Source organism: Gorilla gorilla, chromosome 6, assembly GCF_029281585.2.
Source record: "Gorilla gorilla gorilla isolate KB3781 chromosome 6, NHGRI_mGorGor1-v2.1_pri, whole genome shotgun sequence".
Lineage (NCBI taxonomy): Eukaryota > Metazoa > Chordata > Mammalia > Primates > Hominidae > Gorilla > Gorilla gorilla.
Genome location: NC_073230.2, coordinates 112,272,584 through 112,299,327, shown reverse-complemented (window position 1 = coordinate 112,299,327; position 26,744 = coordinate 112,272,584). Strand labels below are relative to the sequence as shown.

The following is a 26,744-nucleotide window of genomic DNA, read 5'->3' as shown; positions in this document are numbered from 1 at the left end:
TTTAATAATTAAGACAGTTTGAGTTGTCTGGGTGCGGTGGCTCACGTCTATAATCCCAGCACTTTGGGAGGCCGAGGCAGGTGGATCACCTGAGGTCAGCAGTTCGAGACCAGCCTGGCCAACAGGGTGAAACCCTGTCTCTACTAAAAATACAAAAAGGTAGCTGGGCGTGGTGGCGGGCGCCTATAATCCCAGCAACTTGGGAGGCTGAGGCAGAAGAATCGTTTGAACCCGGGAGGCGGAGGTTGCAGTGAGCCGAGATTGCGCTATTGCACTCCAGCCTGGGCAACAAGAGCAAAACTCCGTCTCAAAAAAAAAAAAGATCGTTTGAGTTGTTTTTAGATTTTTTATTTTTGGTGAGGCTAGCTCTTCGTGACAATTTATCACTATTTATTACTTTATTAAGATTATTTGTCTAGGCCGGGCGCGGTGGCTCACGCCTGTAATCCCACCACTTTGGCAGGCCGAGGCGGGTGGATCACGAGGTCAGGAGATCAAGACCATCCTGGCTAATATGGTGAAACCCCGTCTCTACTAAAAATACAAAAAATTAGCCGGGGGTGGTGGCGGGTGCCTGTAGTCCCAGCTACTCGGGAGGCTGAGGCAGGAGAATCGCTTGAACCCGGGAGGCGGAGCTTGCAGTGAGCCAAGATCAAGCCATTGCACTCCAGCCTGGGTGACAGAGTCTCAAAAAAAAAAAAAAAATTGTCTAGCTGGGCGCAGTGGCTCACGCCTGTAATGCCAACACTTTGGGAGGCCGAGGCAGGCAGATCACCTGAGGTCGGGAGTTCGAAACCAGCCTGACCAACATGGAGAAACCCCATCTCTACTAAAAATACAAAATTAGCCGGGCATGGTGGCGCATGCCTGTAATCCCAGCTGCTTGGAAGGCTGAGGCACAAGAATCACTTGAACCCGGGAGGTGGAGACGGCATTGAGCCGAGATCTCGCCATTGCACTCCAGCCTGGGCAGTAAGAGCAAAACCTCATCTCAAAAAAAAAAAAAGTAAAAAAATAAATAATTTGTCTAAAAGTAAAGTAGTTTGCAACATTTCTTCCTGTTCCTCACCTTACTCATATCCCCAAAAAAGTACTGATTTATCGTTGACATTACTGAGTTTTTTTTGTTTTGTCAGATAACTGGAAGAGGTTGATTAAATACTCTTTAATACTAGGAAAGGATAATTTCTTGCTAACCCTCATGTAAACTGAATGACTGCAATTATTTTCGTAGTCGGTGGTTTTAAAAGTATATGCTGGTATCACTGTTTTGATTTTATTTCCTGAAAAAATTAATTGCCTTGAAACATATTTATTCCATGCGATACATTGAAGCCTCTCTTAACACTTTCAATCACAGCCTCTACACTCTGTCGAGTTGAACCTGTGGGAAGATGGTTTGAAGCATTTGTTAAGAGGAGAAACAGAAATGCTTCTGCCTCTTTTCAGGAACTGGAGGATAAGAAAGAGTTATCCGAGGAATCAGAAGATGAAGAATTGCAGTTGGAAGAGTTTCCCATGCTGAAAACACTTGATCCCAAAGACTGGAAGGTATTTAATATCTGAATATTTTGTTCAGTCAGATGCTTTGTTAGACATAGACAATTTTCTTATGAGTTTTCCATTAATAAACATGTTTTAAGATGATTCAGCAAGATAACTATGATTTAGCATCTGTTTATTACTAAGTCTTGAGAGCGTTAGCACTAGCCATGAGATACTGTCTCTGCTGGAGAAATCCAGGAAGAGTTCACAGAAAAGATAATGTTTGCACCGGTCTTAAAAGGACAGGCAGCAATTAGTGAAGCAGAGAAGTGAGAAAAGTATTCTGGGCAGAAGGAGTAAGATATACAAAGACACAAAGGAGTAAAAGAATATGTAGTGCCTCTTGAGGGATTGATAAGTCGTATAGGGTACATGCGGTATGGTGATGAGAAATCTAGTGTCTTTAAAAGGACACTAGACCAAACTCTGTTGTGTCCTTTTTATACCATGCTAAAGAAGGAATTAAAATTTATTTTTGGGACAGTAAGATACCATCAAAAGTTTCTTAGCTAATTTTAGAAAAGTAATTCCCTTGGCAGTACAGGAAATTGCTTGAAAGGGGGCAAGGGACTGGAGGGGAAGTGAATAGTTTACTATTATAGGGCTAGTGCAGTAAGGCAGACCTGTGACTGAATCCTTGAACTTACTATGTGGCTGGGTTTTGAGGAAGAGGGGTCAGATTTGCCTTTTTTGGAGGTAGCATTAACAGGCTTTCGTGACCCTGGCTGTGTGGCACAAGAGAAAGAGAAGTATTCAGAGGTCCTTCCCAGCATTAGAGCTTGAGTGACCTGCTGGAGTGTGTGGTCAGTAACCAATGCTGGGATGAGGATAAGAATGTTTGTGGGAGGTGCTGTTTGTGTCCAAGTTTGACTATGTGAAGACTGAGGTTTTGGTACCATAGTGGTGAAGCTGTCTAGTAGATGGTTAGAAATTGGTCTATGACTCCGAAAAGAGGTTACAGCCAAAGACTTTTTGAAGTCATTGACACATAGTGGTGGTTGCTGTGAGGAATTGAATGACAACAGCAAGGGACAAAAGTATAAACAAATAGATAATGCTTTAGTAGGTACTTGTATAATAGTTAAATGCGTATGCTGTGGAATTGGAGTGCCTCAATTCAAATCTGGTTCTGCCATTTGGTGCACTTCGACCTTGGGAAAGTTCCCAGATATGTGTGTACCTCATTTCCCTTGTTGCTACAGTGAGATTGTTAACAGCTCAAAGGTTTACCTTGAGGATTAATAAAAGGATGCTTATAAAGCACTTAAGTTAGTACTTGCTGCATGATAAATGCCAAACAAATAATGGATAATAAGAGTTCCTATGTCATTGGTTGTTTAGAGGACTAAATAAGCTAAAGTATATGTATAAAACATTTAGAAAAGTAAGCACTCAGAAAGTGTTAGCTGATTCTCCCACCACCTCATCCATTTTAAAAGAAAAAGACAACATTGAGGAGCATGGATATTTAAGGGGTAGGAAGAGGAGGAAAAACAGCAGAAGATACTAAGAAGGGTGACAGAAGTAGAAAGAAAACAAAGAAAAAGACACTTTGTTATTTGAAGAAATACTTCCTAAACATCAGGCAGCGTATTCTTCCAGAAACTAAGGGAGGAGCAAGAGGGAAAAAGAGGCAGGGTGCAGTGGCTCATGCCTGTAATCCCAGCACTTTGGGAGGCTGAGGCGGGCAGATCACCCGAGGTCAGGAGTTCGAGACCAGCCTGACCAACATGGTGAAACCCCATCTCTACTAAAAATACAAAAATTACCCGGGTGCCGTGGCGTGCACTTGCAATCCTAGCTACTCAGGAGGCTGAGGCAGGAGAATTGCTTGAACCCGGAAGGCGGAGGCTGCAGTGAGCTGAGATCACGCCGCTGCACTCCAGCGTGGGCAACCGAGCAAGACTCCCGGCCAACTGAGTACATTTCAACTAATGCACATCAAGGGCTACCCAGGTAGGGGAAGAGGGAAAAACCAGCCTATAAACCCTGTCTCTACTAAAAATACAAAATAAGCTGGGCATGGTGATGCATGCCTGTAATCGCAGCTACTTGGGAGGCTGAGGCAGGAGAATCACTTCAACCCAGGAGGTGGAGGTTGCTGTGAGCCGAGATCATACAATTGCACTCCATCCTGGGCAACAAGAGCAAAACTCTGTCTCAAAAAAGGGGGGGTGGGAAGAGTCACCTGTGTCACTGCTTCAGAAAGAGGTCAATCACGTAACATGAAAAATTATTTTAAAAAACATTGGACCGGGCATGGTGGCACATGCTTATAATCCCAGCTACTCAGGAGGCTGAAACAGGAGAATCGCTTGAACCTGGGAGGTGGAGATTGCGGTAAGCTGAGATCGTGCCACTGCACTCCAGCCTGGGCAACAAGAGTGAAACTCCATCTCAAAAAAAAAAAAAACCATTGGATTTGGCAAACTAAAAGTTTCGGTGTCCTCATTGAAAGCAGTTTGAGTAAAATGATCGGGAAGGCAAGAGATTACAGTGAATGAAGAGTGATTAGGAAGTGATGAAGTAGGATCAAAGTGTAAAGTACTCTTTCAAAGCTGGGTAGTAAAGAAACTGAGAGAAGATAGTAACTTCAGGAGAAGGCAGAGTCGGGAAAAGACAGAACTGGGGAGTGTTGAGATCTATAAGAGGGAGAAGGTCTTTGGTATAGAAAGAAGTAGATTGTATCAGAGTAAGGTAGCAGAGTTCATTCACTTGTTCAGTTTATTTTCATTCATCAAATATGGATCAAACACCATGTCAGATACTGTTCTAGGTGCCAAGGATACTGTACTGAACAAGACAGTATTACTGCTTCCACACAGCTTATATTCCAGTGACATAATAAGTAAACAAGAACATGTAGCCATAAGTTCCATAGAATGGCCATAAGCTATCAACAGGTGCTAAGAGAAAAAAGGGGTCTTTGGTCAAGTAAGTTTGGAAAATGCTAGGTTTTACAGGTTTCTGTTTGTTTATTTTTTAAATCTAATTACAGGACTTCTCAGAGCCTTTCTTAGGCTTTTGTGCATACAAATCATCAAGGAGGCTATATAATAGTCCACATTTACCTCTTTTTTAAATTTATTTTTTTTTTATTTTATTTTGAGATGGAGTCTCACTCTGTTGCCCAGGCTGGAGTGCAGTGGCGCAGTCTTGGCCCACTGCAACCTCCGCCTCCCAGGTTCAAGCAATTATCTTGCCTCAGCCTCCCGAGTAGCTGGGATTACAGGTGGGCGCCACCACGCCCGGCTAATTTTTGTATTTTTAGTAGAGACAGGGTTTCACCATGTTAGCCAGGCTGGTCTCAAACTCCTGACCTCATGATCCACCCACCTCAGCCTCCCAAAGCACTGGGATTACAGGCATAAGCTGGCATGCCCAGCCTGTCTCTTTTTTTTTTTTAAAGACAGGGTCTTGGCCGGGTGCAGTGGCTCACACCTGTAATCCCTTGGCCCTTTGGGAGGCCAAGGCAGGTATATCACCTGAGGTCAGGAGTTCGAGACCAGCCTGACCAACAAGGTGAAACCCCGTCTCTACTAAAAATACACAAATTAGCCAGGCGTGGTGGTGTGCACCTGTAATCCCAGCAACTTGGAAGGCTGAGGCAGGAGAATTGCTTGAACCCGGGAGGTGGAGGTTGCAGTGAGCCAAGATGGCACCACTGCACTCCAGCCTGGGCAACAGAGCAAGACTCTGTCTCAAAAAAAAAAAATAAAATCTTAAAATCATTTAAAAAAAAAAAAAAAAAGACAGGGTCTTGCTCTGTCACCTATCCTGGAGTGCAGTGGCATGATCACAGCTCACTGCAGCCTCTACTTACCAGACTCAAGTAATCCTGCTACTTCTGGCTCCTGAGTAGCTGGAACTACGGGTGCACACCACCACACCCAGCTAATTTTTAAAAATTTTTTTGTAGAGACAGGGATCTTACTTTGTTGCCCAGGCTGGCCTCATATTCCTGGGCTCAAGCAATCCTCCACCTGGGCCTCCCAAAGTGCTAGGATTACAGGCATGAACCATGGCACCCAGCCTAATCCACATTTCTCGACCTTACCTGACCATAGACCCTGGTTTATACAGAACCTCTTACTGGACTCCTGATGAAATGTCACTTTGGGACATGCTTATTAAGGTACCAGAACACAAGGGATGGAATATATTGGCTTCATTTCAAATTTGACTCCCTTTTGTGTTTTTTTTCCAGAACCAAGATCATTATGCAGTTCTTGGACTTGGCCATGTGAGATACAAGGCTACACAGAGACAGATCAAAGCAGCTCGTAAGTACTTAGTTATTTTGAAATAATCAAATATCTTGTATAGGAACAGGCTGGCTATCCTTTTTAAAAGATATACAGTATCATAGTCTGCAGCCATAACTACATTTAACAGCATGTGTTATATTGTCATAACAAGCAAAAAACCACGGTCTCCCCTGCCTTCAGAATCAGAAGAAAGCAATCCATTTTACATATAGACTTTCCCATTAGGGATAAGAAATTAGGATGGGTGTGTGTGTGTGGATACAAAATACTCCCCCAATGGCAAGCTTTTAAAAAATAATACTTCACCTCTCTTTAGAAGTATAGCAGCTGCACTTAGTGGATACTGCCTTTTTATTGTTTTTTGGTTTTTGGTTTTTTTTTTACGTTATTTTGTAATCTTAGGTCACACCTTTGTAGATATCACCCTGTCTTCTGTCCAAGAAAAGTTGTCTGATGTTTTATTGTTGTTTTCATTGACAAAGTTATAATTTGGCATGGGACAGGGTAATGTTGGGACCCCAGTCTTCATATGCCTTATAAAATACCATCCCTTAATGCTCCTAAATGTCCTATGCTTTGCAGTCCTGTGGACATAATTTCTTATACACGTGATCAGTTCAACTGATTAATAAAGTTTAGTGAAAGAGGTAAGAGGTGAAGGTGATCAGTTTTCTATCTTAGGAGAATGTTCTGCCCTCCACTCTAGAGAATGGATATTGAGGTCAGAGAGGGTAAGATTGTGGCCACATGGAAAAGGAGCAGGGAGTCAGGGCCTGTCAAGAAGAGGAAGTATTATATGTGGAGGAAGATGACTGAATAAGAATGCCTGTGGTAAAAATTATTAGTCAATACTTAGCATAGTAGATGAACTCAAAATCGTCCCCATTACTGCTTACATTTAGGAAAATCACAGGAAATATTTTTTAACAAAGTGAAGGAATTTATCAGATTATTTTAAACTGGATTTGTTTAAAGGCTGGCATGATTCTAGACAAAGCATATGGTAATGCATGTGAATAGTTATTCCAGTATACATAAATGCCAGAAAAGTCCATTTGCCACGTACAAGTGTTTGCAAAGTTTTACTATATCAAAGAATAGCGTTGGCCGGGCGTGGTGGCTCACGCCTATAATCCCAACACTTTGGGAGGCCGAGACAGGTGGATCACCTGAGGTGAGGAGTATGAGACCAGCCTGGCCAACGTGGTGAAACCCCGTCTCTACTAAAAATACAAAAAAATTAGCTGGGTGTGGTGGCGGGCACCTGTATTCCCAGCTACTTGGGAGGCTGAGGCAGGAGAATTGCTTGAACCCAGGAGGCAGAGGTTGCAGTGAGCCGAGGTCACGCCATTGCGCTCCAGCCTGGGCAACAAGAGCGACACTCTGTTTCCAAAAAAAAAGAATAGCATACAAATACCAAATATGTCTCAGTACAGATAAATTTGTTAATTAGAATTGATAATAGAACTGTGAAAATAGTTTGTGTTTTAAGGTGAAAGAATTCTTTCTCAAAAGATTAAAAATGTGCAATAAATTGTAAAAGAAACATTCATATGCTTCTGTTAAATCCACTGTCTTTTTCTGAGACAGAATTTCGTACTTGTTGCGCAGGCTGGAGTGGAATGGCACCATCTTGGCTCACCACAACCTCCACCTCCCAGGTTCAAGCGATTCTCCTGCCTCAGCCTCTCGAGTAGCTGGGATTAGAGGCATGTGCCACCACGCCCAGCTAATTTTGTATTTTTCGTAGAGACGGGATTTCACCATGTTGGTCAGGCTGGTCTCGAACTCCCGACCTCAGGTGATCCACCCACATTGGCCTCCCAGAATGCTGGGATTACAGGCGTGAGCCACCACACCCGGCCTAAATCCACTCTTTTTATTGGCCTTGTAGAAATTGATTTTTAGCCAGGCACAGTGGGTCACACCTGTAATCCCAACACTTTGGAAGACCAAGGCAGGCAGATTACTTGAGGCTGGAGTTCAATACTAGCCCGGCCAATGTGGTGAAACCCCATCTCTACTAAAAATACAAAAATTAGCCAGGTGCGGTGGCGCATGCCTGTAAGCCCAACTACTTGGGAGGCTGAGGCATGAGAATCGCTTGAACCTGGGAGGCGGAAGTTGCAGTGAGCGGAGATTGTACCACTGCAATCACTGAGCAACAGAGTGAGAGAGTGAGACTGTCTCATTAAAAAAAAAAAAAAGAAAGAAAGAAAGAAAAGAAATTTAGCTTTTGAATATGTATTCTCTAGCCAAAAGTTTTGCAGCACCAGTGTAGAGATTGTTAACAATAAGGGTAATTCTAACTTACTCTCTACCACCCTTGTGGAATATTCCGTCAGTCTTTATTTAGAAAGAAACTGTCATTCTCTCACCTCTGTCACTGTAAAATACAGTTGCTACTCATTGCTTTCTGAAAATCTATCTAAAAGTTAAAATGCAAAGTTACTGTTTGCAAATCTGTAATTATTAGCACAAACCTAATAAAAATGTAAATCTGGTACCATTTGAGGTCCTTTGAATGCTTGCTTCATATTACGAGCAAAGTTTTATTTTTGTTGAGTATATTTTGAATGTCAATAATGAAAATTAATTAAGTGTGAAGTAGGAGCCGGGTGCGGTGGCTCACACTTGTAATCCTAGCACTTTGGGAGGCTGGGGCGGGTGGATCACCTGAGGTCAGGAGTTCGAGACCAGCCTGGCCAACATGGCGAAACCCCGTCTCTACTAAAAATATAAAAATTAGGCGGGCATGGAGACGCATGCCTGTAATCCCAACTACTTGGGCGGCTGCGGCACGAGAATCGCTTGAACCTGGGAGGCAGAGGTTGCAGCCAGCCGAGATTGCACCATTGCACTCCAGCCTGGGCGACAGAGGGAAACTGCCTCAAAAAATGCCCAAAAAATACCAAAAATATTTGTCACTGTTTCTGAACCCTTGCAGTATATGTTGAAATAAATAATTTTATTATGCTCATGAAAAGATTTCTATAGGCCAAGCATGGTGGCTCATCCCTGTAATCCTAGCACTGTGGGAGACTAAGGCTGGAGGATCACTTGAGCTCAGGAGTTCAAGACCAACCTAGACAACATAGCGAGACCTTGTCTTTTTTTTTTTTTTTTAATTAAAAAAATTTTTTTTCAAGATTTCTTTTTTTTTCTTTTTTTTTTAAGACGGAGTCTAACTGTTATCCAGGGTGGAGTGCAGTTGCGTGATCTTGGCTCACTGCAACCTCCATCTCCAGGGTTCAAGTGGTTCTCCTGCCTCATTCTCCTGCCTCAGCCTTCTAAGTAGCTGGGATTACAGGCACCTGCCAACATGTCTGACTAATTTTCGTATTTTTTAGTAGAGACTGAGTTTCACCACGTTGACCAGGCCAGGTTGGTCTCGAACTCCTGAGTTCAAGTGATCCACCTGCCTCAGTCTCCCAAAGTGCTGGGATTACAGGCATGAGCCACCATGCCCAGCCAAAAGATTTCTGCAAAAACGTTCACAACAGGCCGGGCACGGTGGCTCACGCCTGTAATCCCAGCACTTTGGGAGGCCAAGGCGGGTGGATCACGAGGTCAGGAGATCGAGACCATCCTGGCTAACACGGTGAAACCCCATCTCTACTAAAAATACAAAAATATCAGCCGGGCGTGGTGGCGGGTACCTGTAGTCGCAGCTACTCGCGTGGCTGAGGCAGGAGAATGGCGTGAACCCGGGAGGTGGAGCTTGCCGTGAGCTGAGATCACGCCACTGCACTCCAGCCTGGGCAACAGAGCGAGACTCCATCTCAAAAAAAAAAAAAAAAATGTTCACAACAGCCTATTCACAATGTCCAGAAACTGGAAATCACCCAAATATTTAATAACATGGAAATAGATAAGCAAACTGCTATATATTCTGGTGCAGTGGAATACTAATCAGCAATTTTTAAAAGAACAAATTGCCAGTACACAGAAAAACATGGATGAATCTCAAACCATGAGTAAAAGAAGCCAGACACAGGCATACTGTAAGTTACATCTACTTGAAGCTCAAGAACATGCAAAAGTGGTGACAGGTATCAGAAAACGGTTGCCTCAGCTGGTAGAGGATGGGAGCCCAGTGGAAAAGCGTACAAGGGAACTTTTTGGATGATGGAAACGGCCTATATTTTCTTTTGGATAGTAGTTACATAAGTGTATATGATTGTCAGAACTCAATGAACTTAATGAATGCTTAAAATCTGGGCATTTATTTTATCTAAATTTTATCTCCGCTGAATCAGATAGATATGATTAAACAAACCAAAAATACCAGTCACTTGGAAATTAAATATATTCTTTTGAGCCTAGACAGAAATAAAAATTATGCTAATAGACTTTTTTTCCACAAAAGTAAGATTACTGCTTTATCAAAACTTAAGGACTGGCAGCTAGATCTGTACCTTAAGTAAATTCATTGCCTTAACCTATTCTGTTACTTTTTTCAAAAGAGGGAAAAGATAAGATGGAAATTCAATTCAGAGGTTTAAAAGAATAGCACAAAGGAAGATGTAGGAAGAAAATAAATAAGACAGTATCCCAAACTGGGTTTTATAAGAAGAATAAACAAATACAAGTTGAGCATCCCTAATCCAAAACTCCAAAGTCCAAAATGCTCCAAATTCTGAGTGCCAGCATGACACTTCAAAGGAAAAGCTCACTGGAGGATTTTGGCTTTTCAGATTTGGAATGGATGTTTACCTAGTAAGTATAATGCAGATACTCCAAAATCTAAAAAAATTTGAAATCCCAAACACTTTTGGTCCCAAGCATTTCAGATGCAGGATACTCAAAACGTAGTGAAATACACAAAGAGCTAATCATGGTGGCTCATGCCTTTGATCCCAGCACTTTGGAAGGCTGAGGTGGGTGGATTGTTTGAGCTCTGTAGTTCAAGACTAGCCTGGGCAACATGGCAGAACCCCATTTCTACAAAAAATACAAAAATTAGCTGGGCATAGTGTTGTGTGCCTGTGGTCCCAGCTGCTCAGAAGGCTGAGATAGCGCTTGAGCCCAGGAGGTCAAGGCTGCAGTGAGCCGTGATCACACCACTGCACTCAACCGTGAGCAATAGTAAGACCCTGTCCCCATCCCCCCCAACCCCCCCAAAAAAAAGGATGAAAAACATTAAACTTACCAAAGAATTTACTCCTAAAAACAATTTTTAGGCCCAGATAATTTTTCAGGTGAATTGTTTCAAGTGTTAAAGAATTAAAAATTCTAATGCTGAATATAAACTTGGTGTTTTATTTTGTAATTGGAGAATCGGTTAATCATAAACCGTTTTGGAATAATTCATTTTGTTGTAAAGTTTAATGTAATCTGAGTATGCAAAACCTAGCAAAGAGAGCCCAAAAAATCCTACAAACAATTCCTATTAATATAATGAAAAAAAAAAAAACAGTTAAAATGTTAAAAATAATAGCAAATTCGCTGGGCGCAGTGGCTCACGCCTATAATCCGAGCACTTTGGGAGGCCAAGGCGGGCGGATCATGAGGTCAGGAGATCGAGACCATCCTGGCTAACACGGTGAAACCCCGTCTCTACTAAAAATACAAAAAAATTAGGCAGGCGTGGTGGCGGGTGCCTGTAGTCCCAGCTACTCGGGAGGCTGAGGCAGGAGAATGGCGTGAACCCGAGAGGCAGAGCATGCAGTGAGCCAAGACTGCACCACTGCACTCCAACCTGGGTGACAGAGCAAGACCCCGCCTCAAAAAAAAAAAAAAAAAAAATAGCAAATTTAAGAAAAGGGAATTTTTATACACTGTTGGTAGGAATCTAAATTAGCATAGCCACTATGCAAATTAGTATGGAGATTTCTCAAAAAATTAAAAATAGAATTAACATATAGCCCAGCGTTCCCACTACTGGATATTTATCCAAAGGAAAAGAAAACAGTATGTCAAAGGGGTACCTGCACTCCCATGTTTTTATTGCGGCTCTGTTTATAATAACAAAGATAAGGAATCAACCTAAGTGTCCATCAGCAGACTAGTTGATAAAGAAAAGTATATGTATACAATGGGATACCACTCAGCCATAAAAAAGAATGAAACGTCTGCAGCAATATAGATGGAACTGGAGGTCATTATGTTGAGTGAAATAAGCTAGGCACAGAAAGGCAAATATTGCATGTTCTCACTCTTGAGAACAGTGGGAGCTTAAAAAGTTGATCTTGTGGAGGTAGTAGATAGAATGATATAGATACCAGAGGCTGAGAAGGGTATTGGGAGGAGAGGGATAAAGAGAGGTTGGTCAATGGATACAAACATACAGTTAGAAGGAATAAGTCCCAGTGTTCTGTAGCAGAGTAGGGTGATGATAGTTAAGAATAATGTATTGTATATTTCAAAATAGCTAGAAGACAGAACTTGAAATGTTCACAATACATAGAAATAATAAACACTTAAGTTGATAGATACCCAAATACCCTGACTTGATCATTACGTGGTTTATGCATGTATCATGAATTATGCACAAAATGAGCCAGGCACAGTGGCTCACGCCTGTAATCCCAGCACTTTGGGAGGCCAAGGCGGGCGGATCACTTGAGGTCAGGAGTTCAAGACCAAGCCTGGCCAACATGGCAAAACCCTGTCTCTACTAAAAATACAAAAATTAGCTGAGCGTGGTGGCAGGTGCCTGTAATCCCAGATACTCCAGAGGCTGACAGGAGAATCGCTTGAACCCAGGAGGTGGAGGTTGCAGTGAGCCAAGATTGTGCCATTGCACGCCAGCCTGGCCAACAGAGTGAGACTCCATCTCAAAAAAAAAAAAAATGGATTTTGTTCGTGTATTATGAACAAAATAATCACATGTACCCCATAAGTGTGTACAGATACTTGTATCATGAAAAAATAGTGGCCAGGCGTGGTGGCGCAGGCCTGTAATTCTAGCACTTTGGGAGGCCAGCGTGGGAGGATCGCTTGAGCCCAGGAGTTCAAGACCAGCCTGGCCAACATGATGAAACCCCTCCCCTACAAAAAAAAAAAGAGCTGGGTGCGATAGCTCACACCTGTAATCCCAGCACTTTGGGAGGCTGAGGTGGGCAGATCACAAGGTCAGGAGTTCGAGACCAGCCCGGCCAACATGGTGAAACCCTGTCTCTACTAAAAATACAAAAATTAGCCGGGCGTAGTGGCACATGGCTGTAATCCCAGCTACTCGGGAGGCTGAGGCAGGAAATCTCTTGAACCCAGGAGGCGGAGGTTTCAGTGAGCTGAGACTGTGCTACTGCACTCCAGCCTGGGCAACAAGAGCAAAACTCCATCTCAATAAAATAAAGTTAGCAAGGCATGGTGGAGAGCACCTGTAATCCCAGCCACTTGGGAGGCTGAGGTGGGAGGATCACCTGAGCCGGGGAGGTTAAGGCTACAGTGAGCTGAGATTGGGTGCCACTGTGCTCCAGCCTGAGCAACAGAGTGAGACCCTGTCTCAAAAAAAAAAATAAAATAAAATAACAAATGCAATTTAATAGTACACTAAAAGAATAATAGTGTTCATGAACACAGAGTTTCTCTCAGGAATCCAACTTAGGAAGTATATTAATATAGCAAAATTATAGCTCAGATAATATTAAATCCATGTGATTTCCTGAGTAGGTAGTGAAAGCACATAGAATACAGTTTAACACCCATTCCGTTTTGATAAGAATTTTGAAAAGAAATGTAGTTAATTCCCTACTTTGATAACTGTTTCAGGCCCACAGCTAGCAGACTTTTAGCTATGTGGCATTAATGCTATTACCTAAAATCCAGGGGTGAAGCAGCCTGCTTTTTATTTTTTATGCTATTTTGGGAGTTTCGGTCAGTGAGTTAAGTTATTAAATAAGAGACAACTATTGGAAAGAAGGAAATAAATATATTATTTGTAGATAATATAGGATCTGCCTAGAAAAGCAAAAGAGAGTTAAGTGACTAGATGCAAGACAAATAAGGAAAAATTACACAGTTTTTGGAAGTTACGATCAAATATATTAGAAAGCTGTTGTCAGTTTAAAGATAACCCCAGGGCAAGAATAAGTAACCAAAACAAGCCCTTGTAAAATTTACTATTATAGTGTCACAAATCAGTGGAAAAGGGAAGGATTATTAAATGACAGTAAGATTTTGAAAAATGAGAAGTTTACTTTCTTGACTATATTAAAATTCCAAAAAGATTAAAAAATTTTTTCAATCTATAGGAAATGTTAATGAAACTATTGTAAGTACTAGAAGAAATTACAAAAGAAATGATCAGTAAATGTAAATAAAGATGACTTTTTTTAAAACATAAGTGTTAACAAAACAGGGAAAAATTATTAATAAACATAATGAATTAGGAGAGGCAGCATACAAACACAGGCTGAGGAGTCAGGCTGTCTGGATTAGAGCCCAACTTGGCCGGAAATTTGAGCAAGTTGCAGTGGTAGTGGCTACATAACGTCTCCTCTGTGCCTCATTTTCCTCATCTATAAAATGGAGACAGTAATAGTACTTTCCTCATAGGATCATGGAGAAGATTAACTGGTAAACAGGCCTGGCACATGTCAACTGCTCTGTAGATGTTAACAGCTAGCATTATTTATTGTAAGTGACACACAGAGTTAGAAGAAAAACTGAGACAGCCCCTCCTTTTTCCAGTTAAAGGATGAAAAACAAAAAAATTGTTGACCACCAGCGATAATCACAAATTTTAAATAATTAGACGTACTGTGGCTGAGGCTGTGGTAAAAGGATGTTCACGTAGGAGTATGAAATAACTTGGAAAATAACTTGTTCCATTTCCATTCATGAAGTTCACTTCTGTGATTATATCCTAAGAAGAAAGAATCCTAAATAAAGAAAAATACTTACATTTAAATTACATTTAAAATTATTCAAATTGGCATTATTTATAATAATGCAAAATTGGAAATGGCACAAATGTCCAACAGTAGAGAAATGCCTAAATTATAACAAATCTACTTGAAATACTGTATTAAGCAGTCATTTGAAAGAAAAATTTGAAGAGTTTGCAAGGAAAAAACCATGGAAAATGCAAACGCTATAATGTGAAGTTGAAAAAAGCAGAATATAAATTAGTACATACGATTACATCTGAATTGTTTTTTTCTTCTTCTTCTTCTTTTTGACACAGAGTCTCACTCTGTCACCCAGGCTGGAATGCAGTGGCGCCATCTCAGCTCCCTGCAACCTCCACCTCATGGGTTCAAGCGATTCTTATGTCTGAGCCACCTGAGTAGCTGGGACCACAGGCATGCACCACCACGCCCAGCTAGTTTTTGTATTTTTAGTAGAAACCAGGTTTTGCCATATTGGCCAGGCTAGTCTTGAACTCCTGACCTCAAGTGATCCTCCCAGCTCGGCCTCCCAAAGTGCTGGGATTACAAGCATGAGCCACCATGCCCAGCCTACACCTGAATTTTTTAAAGCATATGCTTAAGAAAACAAAAATGTCTTATGCAGAAATACACCAAAATGTTAAGAGTCATTGTCGTTGGTTAGGGGCACTTTGGCTAATTCTTAAAATAATTATTTCAAGCCGGGCTCAGTGGCTCACACCTGTAATCCCAGCACTTTTGGAGGCCGAAGTGGGTGGATCACCTGAGGTCAAGAGTTTGAGACCAGCCTGGCCAACATAGTGAAACCTTGTTTCTACTAAAAATACAAAAAAATAGCTGGGCATGGTGGCGGGCACCTGTAACTCCAGTTACTCCGGAGGCTGAGGCAGGAGAATCACTTGAACCCGGGAGGCGGAGGTTGCAGTGAGCCGAGATCGTGCCATTACACTCCAGCCTGGGCAACAAGAGCAAAACTCCGTCTCAAAAAATAATAATAAATAAATCAGTTTCTCTATAATTTTCACATTGAATAAGCATATATTTTACTGTGGGAGAAACGATTTTAATATTAGCCTTATGATTTTAGAAATGGTCTACATGTAGCTCATCTTTAGTTTTGGTGCTTAAAGTGACAAATTATCTCAATCTGACTGGTTTCGTAGATAAAGCAATGGTTTTAAAACATCACCCAGACAAACGGAAAGCAGCTGGTGAACCAATAAAAGAAGGAGATAATGACTACTTCACTTGCATAACTAAAGGTAAGAAAATGCTTTAGAGTCAGGAATTTCTAATAGTAATTGTTATTTATTAATTGCTGGGATTGGGTTTCTTATGCATACTGTAGTTCATTCAACTATCCTTTGACATTTTAAAACATTTTAGTTATGTCAAGTTCTTTCTAATCATCACCCCAGAGCCTCACGACACAAAGTGAGGTTTCCCCAGCCAGCAGCATTAGCAACACCTGGCAGCTTATTAGAAATGCAGTCTCAGGCCCTGCCCCAAACCTACTGATTAAAATCTGCATTTTAACAGGATCCCCAGGTGATTCTTATCAGAAGCTCATCCTACAGTTAATTCATGTAAGTGTTCTATTTAATGATGAGAATACTAAGATTTTTTTTTTTTTCGTTTCAGATGCTTTATGGGACTAAACTGTTCCTTAGATGTTTTGCTAGCCTAGTTTAAATCAAGAAGTTGATTATATCCTAGTACAGACCCTACAGTTACTTATTGCTATTTACATACACATCACTAAGCAAATTAATGTAGGTTACCACCATTTCTAAATGTTTCCTTAAATGTGATTTTACATTTTGATGCTAATTTTTGAACAGTTGTATGCACACCGTTCATATTTACTCTTTGCCAGTTCTCTTACACAGTGCTCCAGAAGCCTAAGATCCTTCGATCTTTTACAACCTTGGGATCTAACAATTAACTTACTAGCTATTTCTTTTTCCCCAGAGTCATCTTTTCTCTTGAGTGGTGGGTGATATTTATTGTTTTGTCACTTGTCTACTAGAAAAATAAAGAAGGAGTTAAGTCCAGTTATATCCAGTAGTGAGTGCTAAAGCTATTGTTACCTAAATTAAATCCTCCCCAACCTGCAAACAAAATTTTCAAATATGAAAATTAATGACTTCTATGTTTTAAGGAGGGAAATACTTGTTTTCCTGCAGAAAAAAATAGTTAAAGTTATGGTGATGTGATCTTAACAATTTTTTTCTCAGCTTATGAAATGTTATCTGATCCAGTGAAAAGACGAGCATTTAACAGTGTAGATCCTACTTTTGATAACTCAGTTCCTTCTAAAAGTGAAGCAAAGGATAATTTCTTCGAAGTGTTTACCCCAGTGTTTGAAAGGAATTCCAGGTAAGTTAAGGCATCCCTTTTGATCATAGTGCCCTGTTGGCTTGTTTCTTGTAGTCTTCCAGGTTTCTGCTCTTTCCCTCTGATAATAGTTTCATTTATAGACTATTTCCACTGTCTCTTCCTCCTCCTCCTTCTCTGCAATATTGAGCCCTTCTGGTGAACTTACTGTTCTCATTTATATTGCTTTCTAAACAGAAGTTCTACATTTCCATAGTAAAATTTCTGTACAATTTATGGGAGGTTTCTCTTTTAAATTTACTTGGGCTGGGCGCAGTGGTTCACACCTGTAATCCCAGCACTTTGGAAGGCCGAGGTGGACGGATCACCTGAGGTCAGGAGTTCAAGACCAGCCTGGCCAACATGGTGAAACCCCGTCTCTACTAAAATACAAAAATTAGCTGGCCGTGGAGGTGCATGCCTGTAATCCCAGCTCCTCGGGAGGCAGAGACGGGAGTTTTGCTTGAACCCAGGAGATAGTGGTTGCAGTGAGCCGAGGTCGTGCCACTACACTGAGCAAGACTCCATCTCAAAAAAAAAAAAAATTTGCTTTGAGAGAAATAACAGTATCTGACTTTTATAGTGTGATTCTTACACTTAGGTGACAGTAATTTTCCATTCTTTGATTTCCTCTTTATCAATCGGTATACTACTCTCTTTGACTCATTGTCAGTTGAGACAAGCCTTTGTTCTTTATTTGATCATCTGATTATCATAAGGCTTCTTTGACAAAACATTATTTATAGTTACTATTAAAGCATACATATTTTATTTCATTAAAGCTTGTTTTAAAATAGTATGTACCGATATTATTTTACATCTTTTTTTTCCATCTGCATTGGCAGGTTCCCTTAAAGCACATCTTGGCTGCACATTGGAATTACCTGGAGAACAGGAAGAACTCCTGATGCCTGAGTTCCACCTGGAAAGATTCGATTTATTGGTTTGAATTTCTGTGGGGATTTTTAAGGCTCCCAGGTGATTCTACTGTGCAGCCAAATTTGAGAACCACTTTGATTAGCGGTTTGGCGCCGCCTAGTATTTCCGCCATCCTTTCTCCCTTGGATTTCACCTGTTTTTTGTTTTTTTTTTCCTTTTTTATTTTGAGACAGTATCTTGCTCTCTTGCCAAGGCTGGAGTGCAGTGGCACAATCTCAGCTCACTGCAACCTCTGCCTCCCAGGTTCAAGCAATTCTCCTGCCTCAGCCTCCTGAGTAGCTGGGACTACAGGCATCTGCCACCACTAATTTGTGTATTTTTAGTAGAGACGGGGTTTCACCATATTGGCCAGACTGGTCTCAAACTCCTGGCCTCAGGTGATCCACTGGCCTCGGCCTCCCAAAGTGCTGGGATTACAGGCATGAGCCACCGCGCCTGGCCACGTTTGTTTTATAGCAGTGCTGAGGCGGTAAAAAGGAGTAGTATATTTTTCTGTGTAATGATTTCACAGAGTAGAAAACATGGATCAGTAGCTGCTTCAGGATCCTTTTCAGCAGTGATCGATGAAGTGCTGAGCCGAGAAATCTGGCTCTAAGGGGAAGGTGGTGGTGGTGATGAGGTGGAAATTAGTTCCCTCTGTGAATATTAACATTTTTAAAGGGCTAGGCCTACAGGTTGTTGTTGTGCTGACTATTTAGGGACAGGAACTTGGCAAAAGGGGCTAGCTGCCATTTTTTCTAGCCTGCCTAGCAGCTGCTATGGCATTGTATTTTATAGAACTGAAGGTAACCTGTGATTAGAAGTCTGTCCCGTTGTTTCTTTCCTCACCCCAGTCTATCTTTGGCCTCACTTTTCGCACACCTGCATTGTTTCATGCCCCACTGCTGACCTTCCAGCTCCATCTTCGAGTTGTAGAGTTTGTAGGGAAGGGAAATCAGAGGAATTAGTAAAAATTATTGTTTTTAATAAATTGTTTGTTGAACTGTTGTACATAATTTTTGAAGAATTGTAAGAATATTTCCTTTGATATTTCAGATGGTCAAATAAAAAAAATGTTCCTAAACTTGGTGATATGAATTCATCATTTGAAGATGTAGATATATTTTATTCTTTCTGGTAAGTGAATATACTGTTTGTATGATGCTGTCATTTTTTAAAAGGAAAAGTATTCAATAAGTACTTGATTGTTTATAAATTAATTCAGATGGACAAATTGCATAACCTTCACTGAACAAAAGCCCTCTGTTACCTATGTGATATTTACACTTTTAAGATTTTCAGCCTGTTTTCTATTAATTAGATTTCTAGATATCAAGCAGATGATAGTAGTAAAAATGAAAATTGGGGAGTCATTTGAATAAAAATAAGTACATTTTTATTTAGTTACTTCCTACTAAAAGTACTTGAGTTCATGAGGAAGGAGACAGTGCTATTTGTCTCTGTAACTAATTCACTAATTTTTAATATGCGCAATAGTTAGTGGCCATTTTATATGTGCTACATTTTCTCATCAAATGTCTGGTAAATACAAAAACATAAAATCACATACAACAAAAATAACAAGATTTAGTTCTATCAGTTGTAATTGCTTTTACCTTCAGAGGATACAAACTGGAGATGAGATAACCACTACTAGGGTTACCTTCAGACTTGACAGACTAGCGAAATTGAAGGCAAGGAAAACTTAAAAATAGGTCTTGGTCAAGCGAAAAACCTAACAAAGAAGAGATAGCAGGGCGGTGTGGTTTTGATTATGGAGTGATATGTGCATTTTAGATTTTCATACCAAATGCAATGTCCTTAAAAAAGGAGAAAGACTTGACCTTAGTTCAATACTAGAAGGGAAGGAAAGGTATCCATTAAAACAAATTCATTCACTTGCATTAAAAAGAATTTTTTTTCATTTGTTCTGTCTTGATCATATATTATTTCTGTCTATATTAGGTATAATTTTGATTCTTGGAGAGAATTTTCTTATTTAGATGAAGAAGAAAAAGAAAAAGCAGAATGGTATGTATGCAAATCATTAATAATGGAAGGCATTTATTTGGTTCTCTGGTATTTGTGATGATGTAAAAATTGTCACATAAATTTTCTTTCATATTTTCTCTTTGTACATCTTTTTTAAATAATTTTTTAATATTTTGAAATCCTTTCTCACAAGTTAAACTAGGTGGGCCCAGATCAATAATTGGTTAGGATATGCTTAAGAAATTGCCAAGGAATATAACGTCAGATAGCTCAGTTCAGCAAAACCTTTTTCTTCTGGTTGCTTAACCTAGGTTTTATTAATTTTTTTTTGTATGTGTGCAGAAATGCTTTTGACATGAATGTGCAAAAAATAACCAAAATTAATATTAAATAGAACCACTGTTTAGGCCGGGCGTGCTGGCTCATTCCTGTAATCCTAGCACTTTGGGAGGCTGAGGCGGGCAGATCACCTGAGGTCAGGAGTTTGAGACCAGCCTGGCCAACATGGCGAAACCCTGTCTCTACTAAAAATACAAAAAGTAGCCAGGCATGGTGACAGGCACCTGTAATTCCAGCTACTCCAGAGGCTGAGGCAGGAGACTCACTTGAACCCGGGAGGCAGAGGTTGCAATGAGCCAAAATCACGCCATTGCACTCCAGCCTGGGCGACAAGAGCAAACGTCTGTCTCAAAAAAAAAAAAAAATCATTGTTTAATGTTAGTAATGACACAGCATTTTAACCTCTAGGATGTTATGTACATATAAATATTTTATAAAATATTGCATTTTCCAGTCATAGCATCTATAAGCAGTAGTTTGTTTCCAATATTTTCTATTTTATAGTCGTGATGAGAGGAGATGGATTGAAAAGCAGAACAGAGCAACAAGAGCACAAAGAAAAAAAGAAGAAATGAACAGAATAAGAACATTAGTTGGTAAGTAGAATTGATTTTTTTTAAGTCCCCTAAATGTTAGAAATTCAAAATGAGATTAACTTTTTCTTTTGCTAGACAATGCATATAGCTGTGATCCAAGGATAAAAAAGTTCAAGGAAGAAGAAAAAGCCAAGAAAGAAGCAGAAAAGAAAGCAAAAGCAGAAGCTAAACGGAAGGAGCAAGAAGCTAAAGAAAAAGTAAGACAACATTTAATGAAGGTGGACTTTAAATGTTTATGAAATCTTTAATCTTCACTTTAATCTTCACATCTATTTTTTTAAAAAACTATAATTCGAAAGCAGAGAATTGGGTGCTACTGTGAATGAATCATGACCAGTTGGTGTAATTGAGAGAGATCTTCCTTACCAGCAAGTTTTTATTGAGCAAAAAATTGTGTCATAAGTTCCTTTAATACTATGCTTATTTCTAATATGTCAATTTTACATTTTCTAATAAATGTTTATAGATCTTTACCAGCTGTCTTTCCGAGTTCATCCTTCAGTTTTCAATAAGTTTATGTTGCCTTTTTTCCTAATATAATCTATTAAAAGTTTAAATTTTTAAAATTATGAAACATTTAGGAATTTTACTGTACCTATTAAAATGATTTTACTCCCTTTTTTTTAAAGCAAAGACAAGCTGAATTAGAAGCTGCTCGGTTAGCTAAGGAGAAAGAAGAGGAGGAAGTTAGACAGCAAGCATTGCTGGCAAAGAAGGAAAAAGATATCCAGAAAAAAGCCATTAAGAAGGAAAGGCAAAAACTTCGAAACTCATGCAAGGTATATCAGACTGAACAAACACTGGGCACAAGTAAATCAAGTTGCTTATTAAGCAAAAATACTTCTTTTTGTTTGTTTGTTTTTTAGATGGGGTCTCGCTCTGTCGCCCAGGCTGGAGTGCAGTGGCGCGATCTCAGTTCACCGCAATTTCCACCTCCGGGTTCGAGCGATTCTCCTGCCTCAGCCTCCCGAGTAGCTGGGATTACAGGCGTGTGCCACCACGCCTGGCTAATTTTTTGTATTTTTAGTAGAGACAGGGTTTCGCCATGTTGGCAAAGCTGGTCTTGTAATCCTGACCTCAAGTGATCTCCCCGCCTCAGCCTCCCAAAGTGCTTGGACTACAGGCATGAGCCACTGCACCCAGCCAAAATATTTCTTGAAAAAAAAAAATTATTTTTATTTATTTATTTATTTGAGATGGAGTCTCGCACTGTCACCTGGTCTGGAGTGCAATGGCACGATTTTGGCTCACTGCAACCCCCGCCTCCTGGGTTCAAGCAACTCTCCTGCCTCAGCCTCCTGAGTAGATGGGATTACAGGTGCCTGCCACCACGCCCGGCTAATTTTTTGTATTTTTAGTTGAGACAGAGTTTCACTGTGTTGGCCAGACTGGTCTCGAACTCCTGACCTCATGATCCACCCATCTCAGCCTTCCAAAGTGTTGGGATTACAGGCATGAGCCACCTGTGCCCAGCCAAAAAAACTTTTTCTTTTTTTTTTTTTTTTTTGAGACAGAGTCTCGCTTTGTCGCCCAGGGTGGAGTGCAGTGGCGCGATCTCGGCTCACTGCAAGCTCCGCCTCCTGGGTTCACGCCATTCTCCTGCCTCAGCCTCCCAAGTAGCTGGGACTACAGGCGCCCGCCACCACGCCCGGCTAATTTTTTGTATTTTTAGTAGAGACGGGGTTTCACCGCGTTAGCCAAGATGGTCTTGATCTCCTGACCTCGTGATCCACCCGCCTCGGCCTCCCAAAGTGCTGGGATTACAGGCGTGAGCCACCGCGCCCGGCCCAAAAAAAACTTTTTCTGATTAAGTTTTTGTTTTTGTTATTGTTGTTGTTGAGGCAGGGTCTCAGTCACTCAGGCTGGAGTGCAGTGGCGCCATCTCGGCTCACTGCAACCTTCACCTCCCAAGTTCAAGCCATTCTCATGCCTTGGCCACCCAAGTAGCTGGGATTACAGGTGCATACCACCACACCCAGCTAATTTTTGTATTTTTAGTAGAGACGGGGTTTCACCATGTTGGCCAGGGTGGTCTCGAACTCCTGGCCTCAAGTGATCCCCCTGCCTTGGACTCCCAAAGTGCTAGGATTATAGGCATGAGCCACTGCACCTGGCCAAGCATAAGTGTATTTCTTTTCTTTACTATGCAAATGTAACTAAACAAGACAGAGCGAGTCTCCATCTCAAAAAAAAAAAAAAAAGACATGCTGAGATAACTGAAGATATGAATATAGACACAGTTTCAGAATATATATATGTGTGTGTGTATATATATATACACACACACATATATATATATTTTGAGGCAGAGTCTTGCTCTGTCGCCCAGGCTGGAGTGCAGTGGCGCAATCTCCGCTCACTGCAAGCTCCACCTCCTGGGTTCACGCCATGCTCCTGCCTCTGCCTCCCGAGTAGCTGGGACCACGCCCGGCTAATTTTTTGGATTTTTAGTAGAGATGGGGTTTCACTGTGTTAGCCAGGATGGTCTCGATCTCCTGACCTCATGATCCGCCCGCCTCGGCCTCCCAAAGTGCTGGGACAGTTTTAGAATATTAACTTGTTTTTTGGTTTGATAATGGTAAGATGATTATGTTTAGAAAAAAACTATCAGGGTTGAAAACTGAAATATGTACACCTGCAATTTAGAAAAAGTTAAAAACAGCCGGGCGCGGTGGCTCACACCTGTAACCAGCACTTTGGGAGGCTGAGGCGGGTGGATCACGAGGTCAGGAGTTCAAGACCAGCCTGGCCAAAATGGTGAAACCCCGTCTCTACTAAATATAGAAAAAATTAGCCAGGTGTGGTGGCGGGCGCCTGTAATCCCAGCTACTCAGGAGACTGAGGCAGAAGAATAGCTTGAACCTGGGAGGTGGAGGTTGCAGTGAGCCGATTTCGTGCCACTGGACTCCAGCCTGGGCAACAGTGAGACTCTGTCTCAAAAGAAAAAGTTAAAAACATTTACACTGAGATAAAATTATACCTGTTTAGTTGTCATTGTCTGTTTTTTTGAGATGGAGTCTCACTCTGTCCAGGCTGGAGTGCAGTGGCGTGATCTCAGTTTGCTGCAATTTCCGCCTCCAGGTTCAAGCGATTCTCCTGCCTCAGCCTCCCGAGTAGCTGGGATTACAGCTTTGTAATTATGTTGATGGATGTATTTTTGAGTGTAGATATAATTTTTGTGTTTGTGCTTTTAGACCTGGAATCATTTTTCTGATAATGAGGCAGAGCGGGTTAAAATGATGGAAGAAGTGGAAAAACTTTGTGATCGGCTTGAACTGGCAAGGTATACCTATGGAACTGCTATTGAAGTCTTCACTTGAGCTTAGGATAAAGTTTCATTTCTTCTTTTTTTTTCTCTTTAGCTTACAGTGCTTGAATGAAACACTCACATCATGCACAAAGGAAGTAGGAAAGGCTGCTTTGGAAAAACAGGTAATAGAAGAACACATCACTCCTACCTATATGTAGCATTTAATTCTACTTTGACCTGTTTCTTCACCTGATGTGTAAGTCACCAAGTGCAGGGAGTATCTGATTTCTCTTTATGTTTCCCACTGTTTTGTTGTTGTTGTTTTGTGTGTTTGGTTTTTTGGTTTTTTGTTTTGAGACGGAGTCTCGCTCTGTCGCCCAGGCTGGAGTGCAATGGCACGATCTTGGCTCACTACAACCTCCGCCTCCCGGGTTCAAGTGATTCTCCTGCCTCAGCCTCCTGAGTAACTGGGATTATAGGTGCACAACACCACACCTGGCTAATTTTTGTACTTTTAGTAGAGACGGGGTTTCACCATGTTGGTCAGGCTGGTCTTGAATTCTTGACCTCATGATCTGCCCATGTAGGCTTCTCAAAGTGCTGGGATTATAGGTGTGAACCACCACGCCAAGCCTGTTTTTGTTTTTGTTTTTGAGATGGAGTCTCTCTCTGTCACCCAGGCTGGAGTGCAGGTGGGATTACAGGTGTGTGCCACCATGCCCGGCTGATTTTTGTATTTTTACTAGAGACAGGGTTTTGCTGTGTTGGCCAGGCTGGTCTCAAACTCCTTACCTCAAATGATCCGTCCGCATTGGCCTCCCAAAGGATTATAGGCATGAGCCACCATGCCCAGTCGGTATTTTGTTTATGTAGTAAGGTGCTGTTGTTGATTTAAGTTGGATTTGATGTTTATGGTTTTTACCATGCTTAGTGTTTGATTTGTGGTATCTATCACAATCATAGCTTTTGCAAAATCATATTAGAAAAAAATAATTGTTCTGATTATTCCTTGAGTATTTTCATAGGGTAATAACAGTTAGAACCAAAAGAGATCTTTGTTCTGTCTAGTCTATACCTTTTATTTTACAGATAAGAAAACAGGCCCAGAAATTCAATTCAACAAGTATTAGTACCTACTATATATAGCACTATGCCTAGGTTCTTTTGGAGAAATGCCTAATGCTGTTGCACCACAAAGGACATGCTGAGAAGAACCTGAGAAGAACCTTAAGGACCAAAAGATGGAGAGCCCATAGTAAATGCAGTGTAGGATAGGAAGGGCCACAAGTTTTAGTGACCAGGGAAGGCTCAGTGTAGTTTGAACCAGCCTGAAAGGAAGGACAGAGTTAAAATGAAGGTCAGAAGAATACCACAAACTGTAAAATAGAAGTAGAAGTATAAAGTATGGTTCAGCCTGGGCAACATAAACAAAATCTCTACCGAAAATACAAAAATTAACTGGCATGGTGTCGTGTACCTGTAGTCCCAACTTCTCAGGAGGCTGAGGTTAGAGGATTACCTGAGCCTGGGAGGTCACAGCTGCAGTGAGCTATGATCACGTCGGTGCACTCCAACCTGGGCAACAGAGCGAGACTTTGTCTCAAAAAAAACAGACCAAAAAAAAAAATGTTATGGGGAAATGGAGTGGGAAACAAAATCAGTTAGGAAAAGCAGAACCAATGATCAGGTTTTTAATACCTTGTTGACTAGTTTCCATTACTGCAAATCTTTGATTAACAGAAGGTTCAACATTGTACTACTAATCTGACGTTTGTGGATAAGGTGCATCAGATAGATGTAACTAGTTACAAGAATCTTATTTAAGAACCTGCACTATGAGCATGGTGGCTCATGCCTATAATCCGAGCACTTTGGGAGGCCAAGGCAGACAGATCCCCTGAGGTCAGGAGTTTGAGACTAGCCTGGCCAACATGATGAAACCCCATCTCTGCTAAAAATACAAAAATTAGCTGGGCATGGTGGCAGGCATCTGTAATCCCAGCTACTCAGGAGGCTGAGGCAGGAGAATCACTTCAACCTAGGAGGCGGAGGTTGCAGTAAGCAGAAATCACACCACTGCACTCCAGCCTGGGCGACAGAGTGAGACTCCGCCTCAAAAGAAAGAAAGAAAGAAAGAAAAAGAACCTGCACTATGAACGTGATGATGGGAATCAAAAAAATTTTTCAAGGTTAGCATTATTGGGACTTTACTGGTTCTAAGGGATTGAAGGGGAGAAATGAGCCAAAGATGACTCTAAGATAGCAGCTGACAGAAGCAACAAGGGCAAATAAAGGTTTTCTTTTTTTACTTGTGCATGTTTGAAGGTAGTCTAGAAGGAACAATGTAAATGGTAGAGCTTCAAAATAAAACAGAGGCCATTTTGCTATGCCTTCACCTTTTGGTAGAGAATAAATGAGATTGTCTGCAGAAAGGGTGAATATGAGTTTGAAGAGAGGTTTGAAATGGCCTTGTGGATGAATAACTCAGTGACCCACAGACTTGTCAATTAGTGTCCAAGGCTATTGGAAGTCACATGACATGAGTACTGGGGAAATCAGGCAGGCTGTGGGCAGTTCTTGGTCCCTCAGGCAGACCTATGCAGACTAGAAGCCAGAGTGAAAA

At 41.1% G+C, this 26,744-nt stretch overlaps 2 protein-coding genes across 4 annotated transcripts in view; one reads left to right on the top strand and one right to left on the bottom strand.

Moving 5' to 3' along the window:
• Nucleotides 1-26,744, top strand: part of DNAJC2 (DnaJ heat shock protein family (Hsp40) member C2) — a 32,841-nt gene that overhangs the window by 1,472 nt on the left and 4,625 nt on the right. The window contains exons 2-12 of one of the 2 annotated variants that reach the window (XM_031013037.3): nt 1,361-1,551; nt 5,753-5,828; nt 15,814-15,912; nt 16,888-17,029; nt 19,001-19,081; nt 19,910-19,975; nt 20,780-20,871; nt 20,947-21,068; nt 21,501-21,650; nt 24,066-24,154; nt 24,234-24,303. In XM_031013037.3, the coding sequence (XP_030868897.1) occupies nt 1,361-1,551; nt 5,753-5,828; nt 15,814-15,912; nt 16,888-17,029; nt 19,001-19,081; nt 19,910-19,975; nt 20,780-20,871; nt 20,947-21,068; nt 21,501-21,650; nt 24,066-24,154; nt 24,234-24,303 (1,178 nt within the window). Of the gene's footprint in view, nt 1-1,360; nt 1,552-5,752; nt 5,829-15,813; nt 15,913-16,189; nt 16,237-16,887; nt 17,030-19,000; nt 19,082-19,909; nt 19,976-20,779; nt 20,872-20,946; nt 21,069-21,500; nt 21,651-24,065; nt 24,155-24,233; nt 24,304-26,744 lie in introns of those variants that run through there. The other variant, XM_055392549.2, reaches the window with a different exon arrangement.
• Nucleotides 11,741-26,744, bottom strand: part of PMPCB (peptidase, mitochondrial processing subunit beta) — a 34,787-nt gene continuing 19,783 nt past the window's right edge. The window contains exon 13 of one of the 2 annotated variants that reach the window (XM_063708694.1): nt 11,741-14,625. In XM_063708694.1, coding sequence (XP_063564764.1) covers nt 14,549-14,625 — 77 coding nt within the window. In that variant the 3' untranslated portion in view covers nt 11,741-14,548. Of the gene's footprint in view, nt 14,642-26,744 lie in introns of both variants that reach the window. The other variant, XM_055392552.2, reaches the window with a different exon arrangement.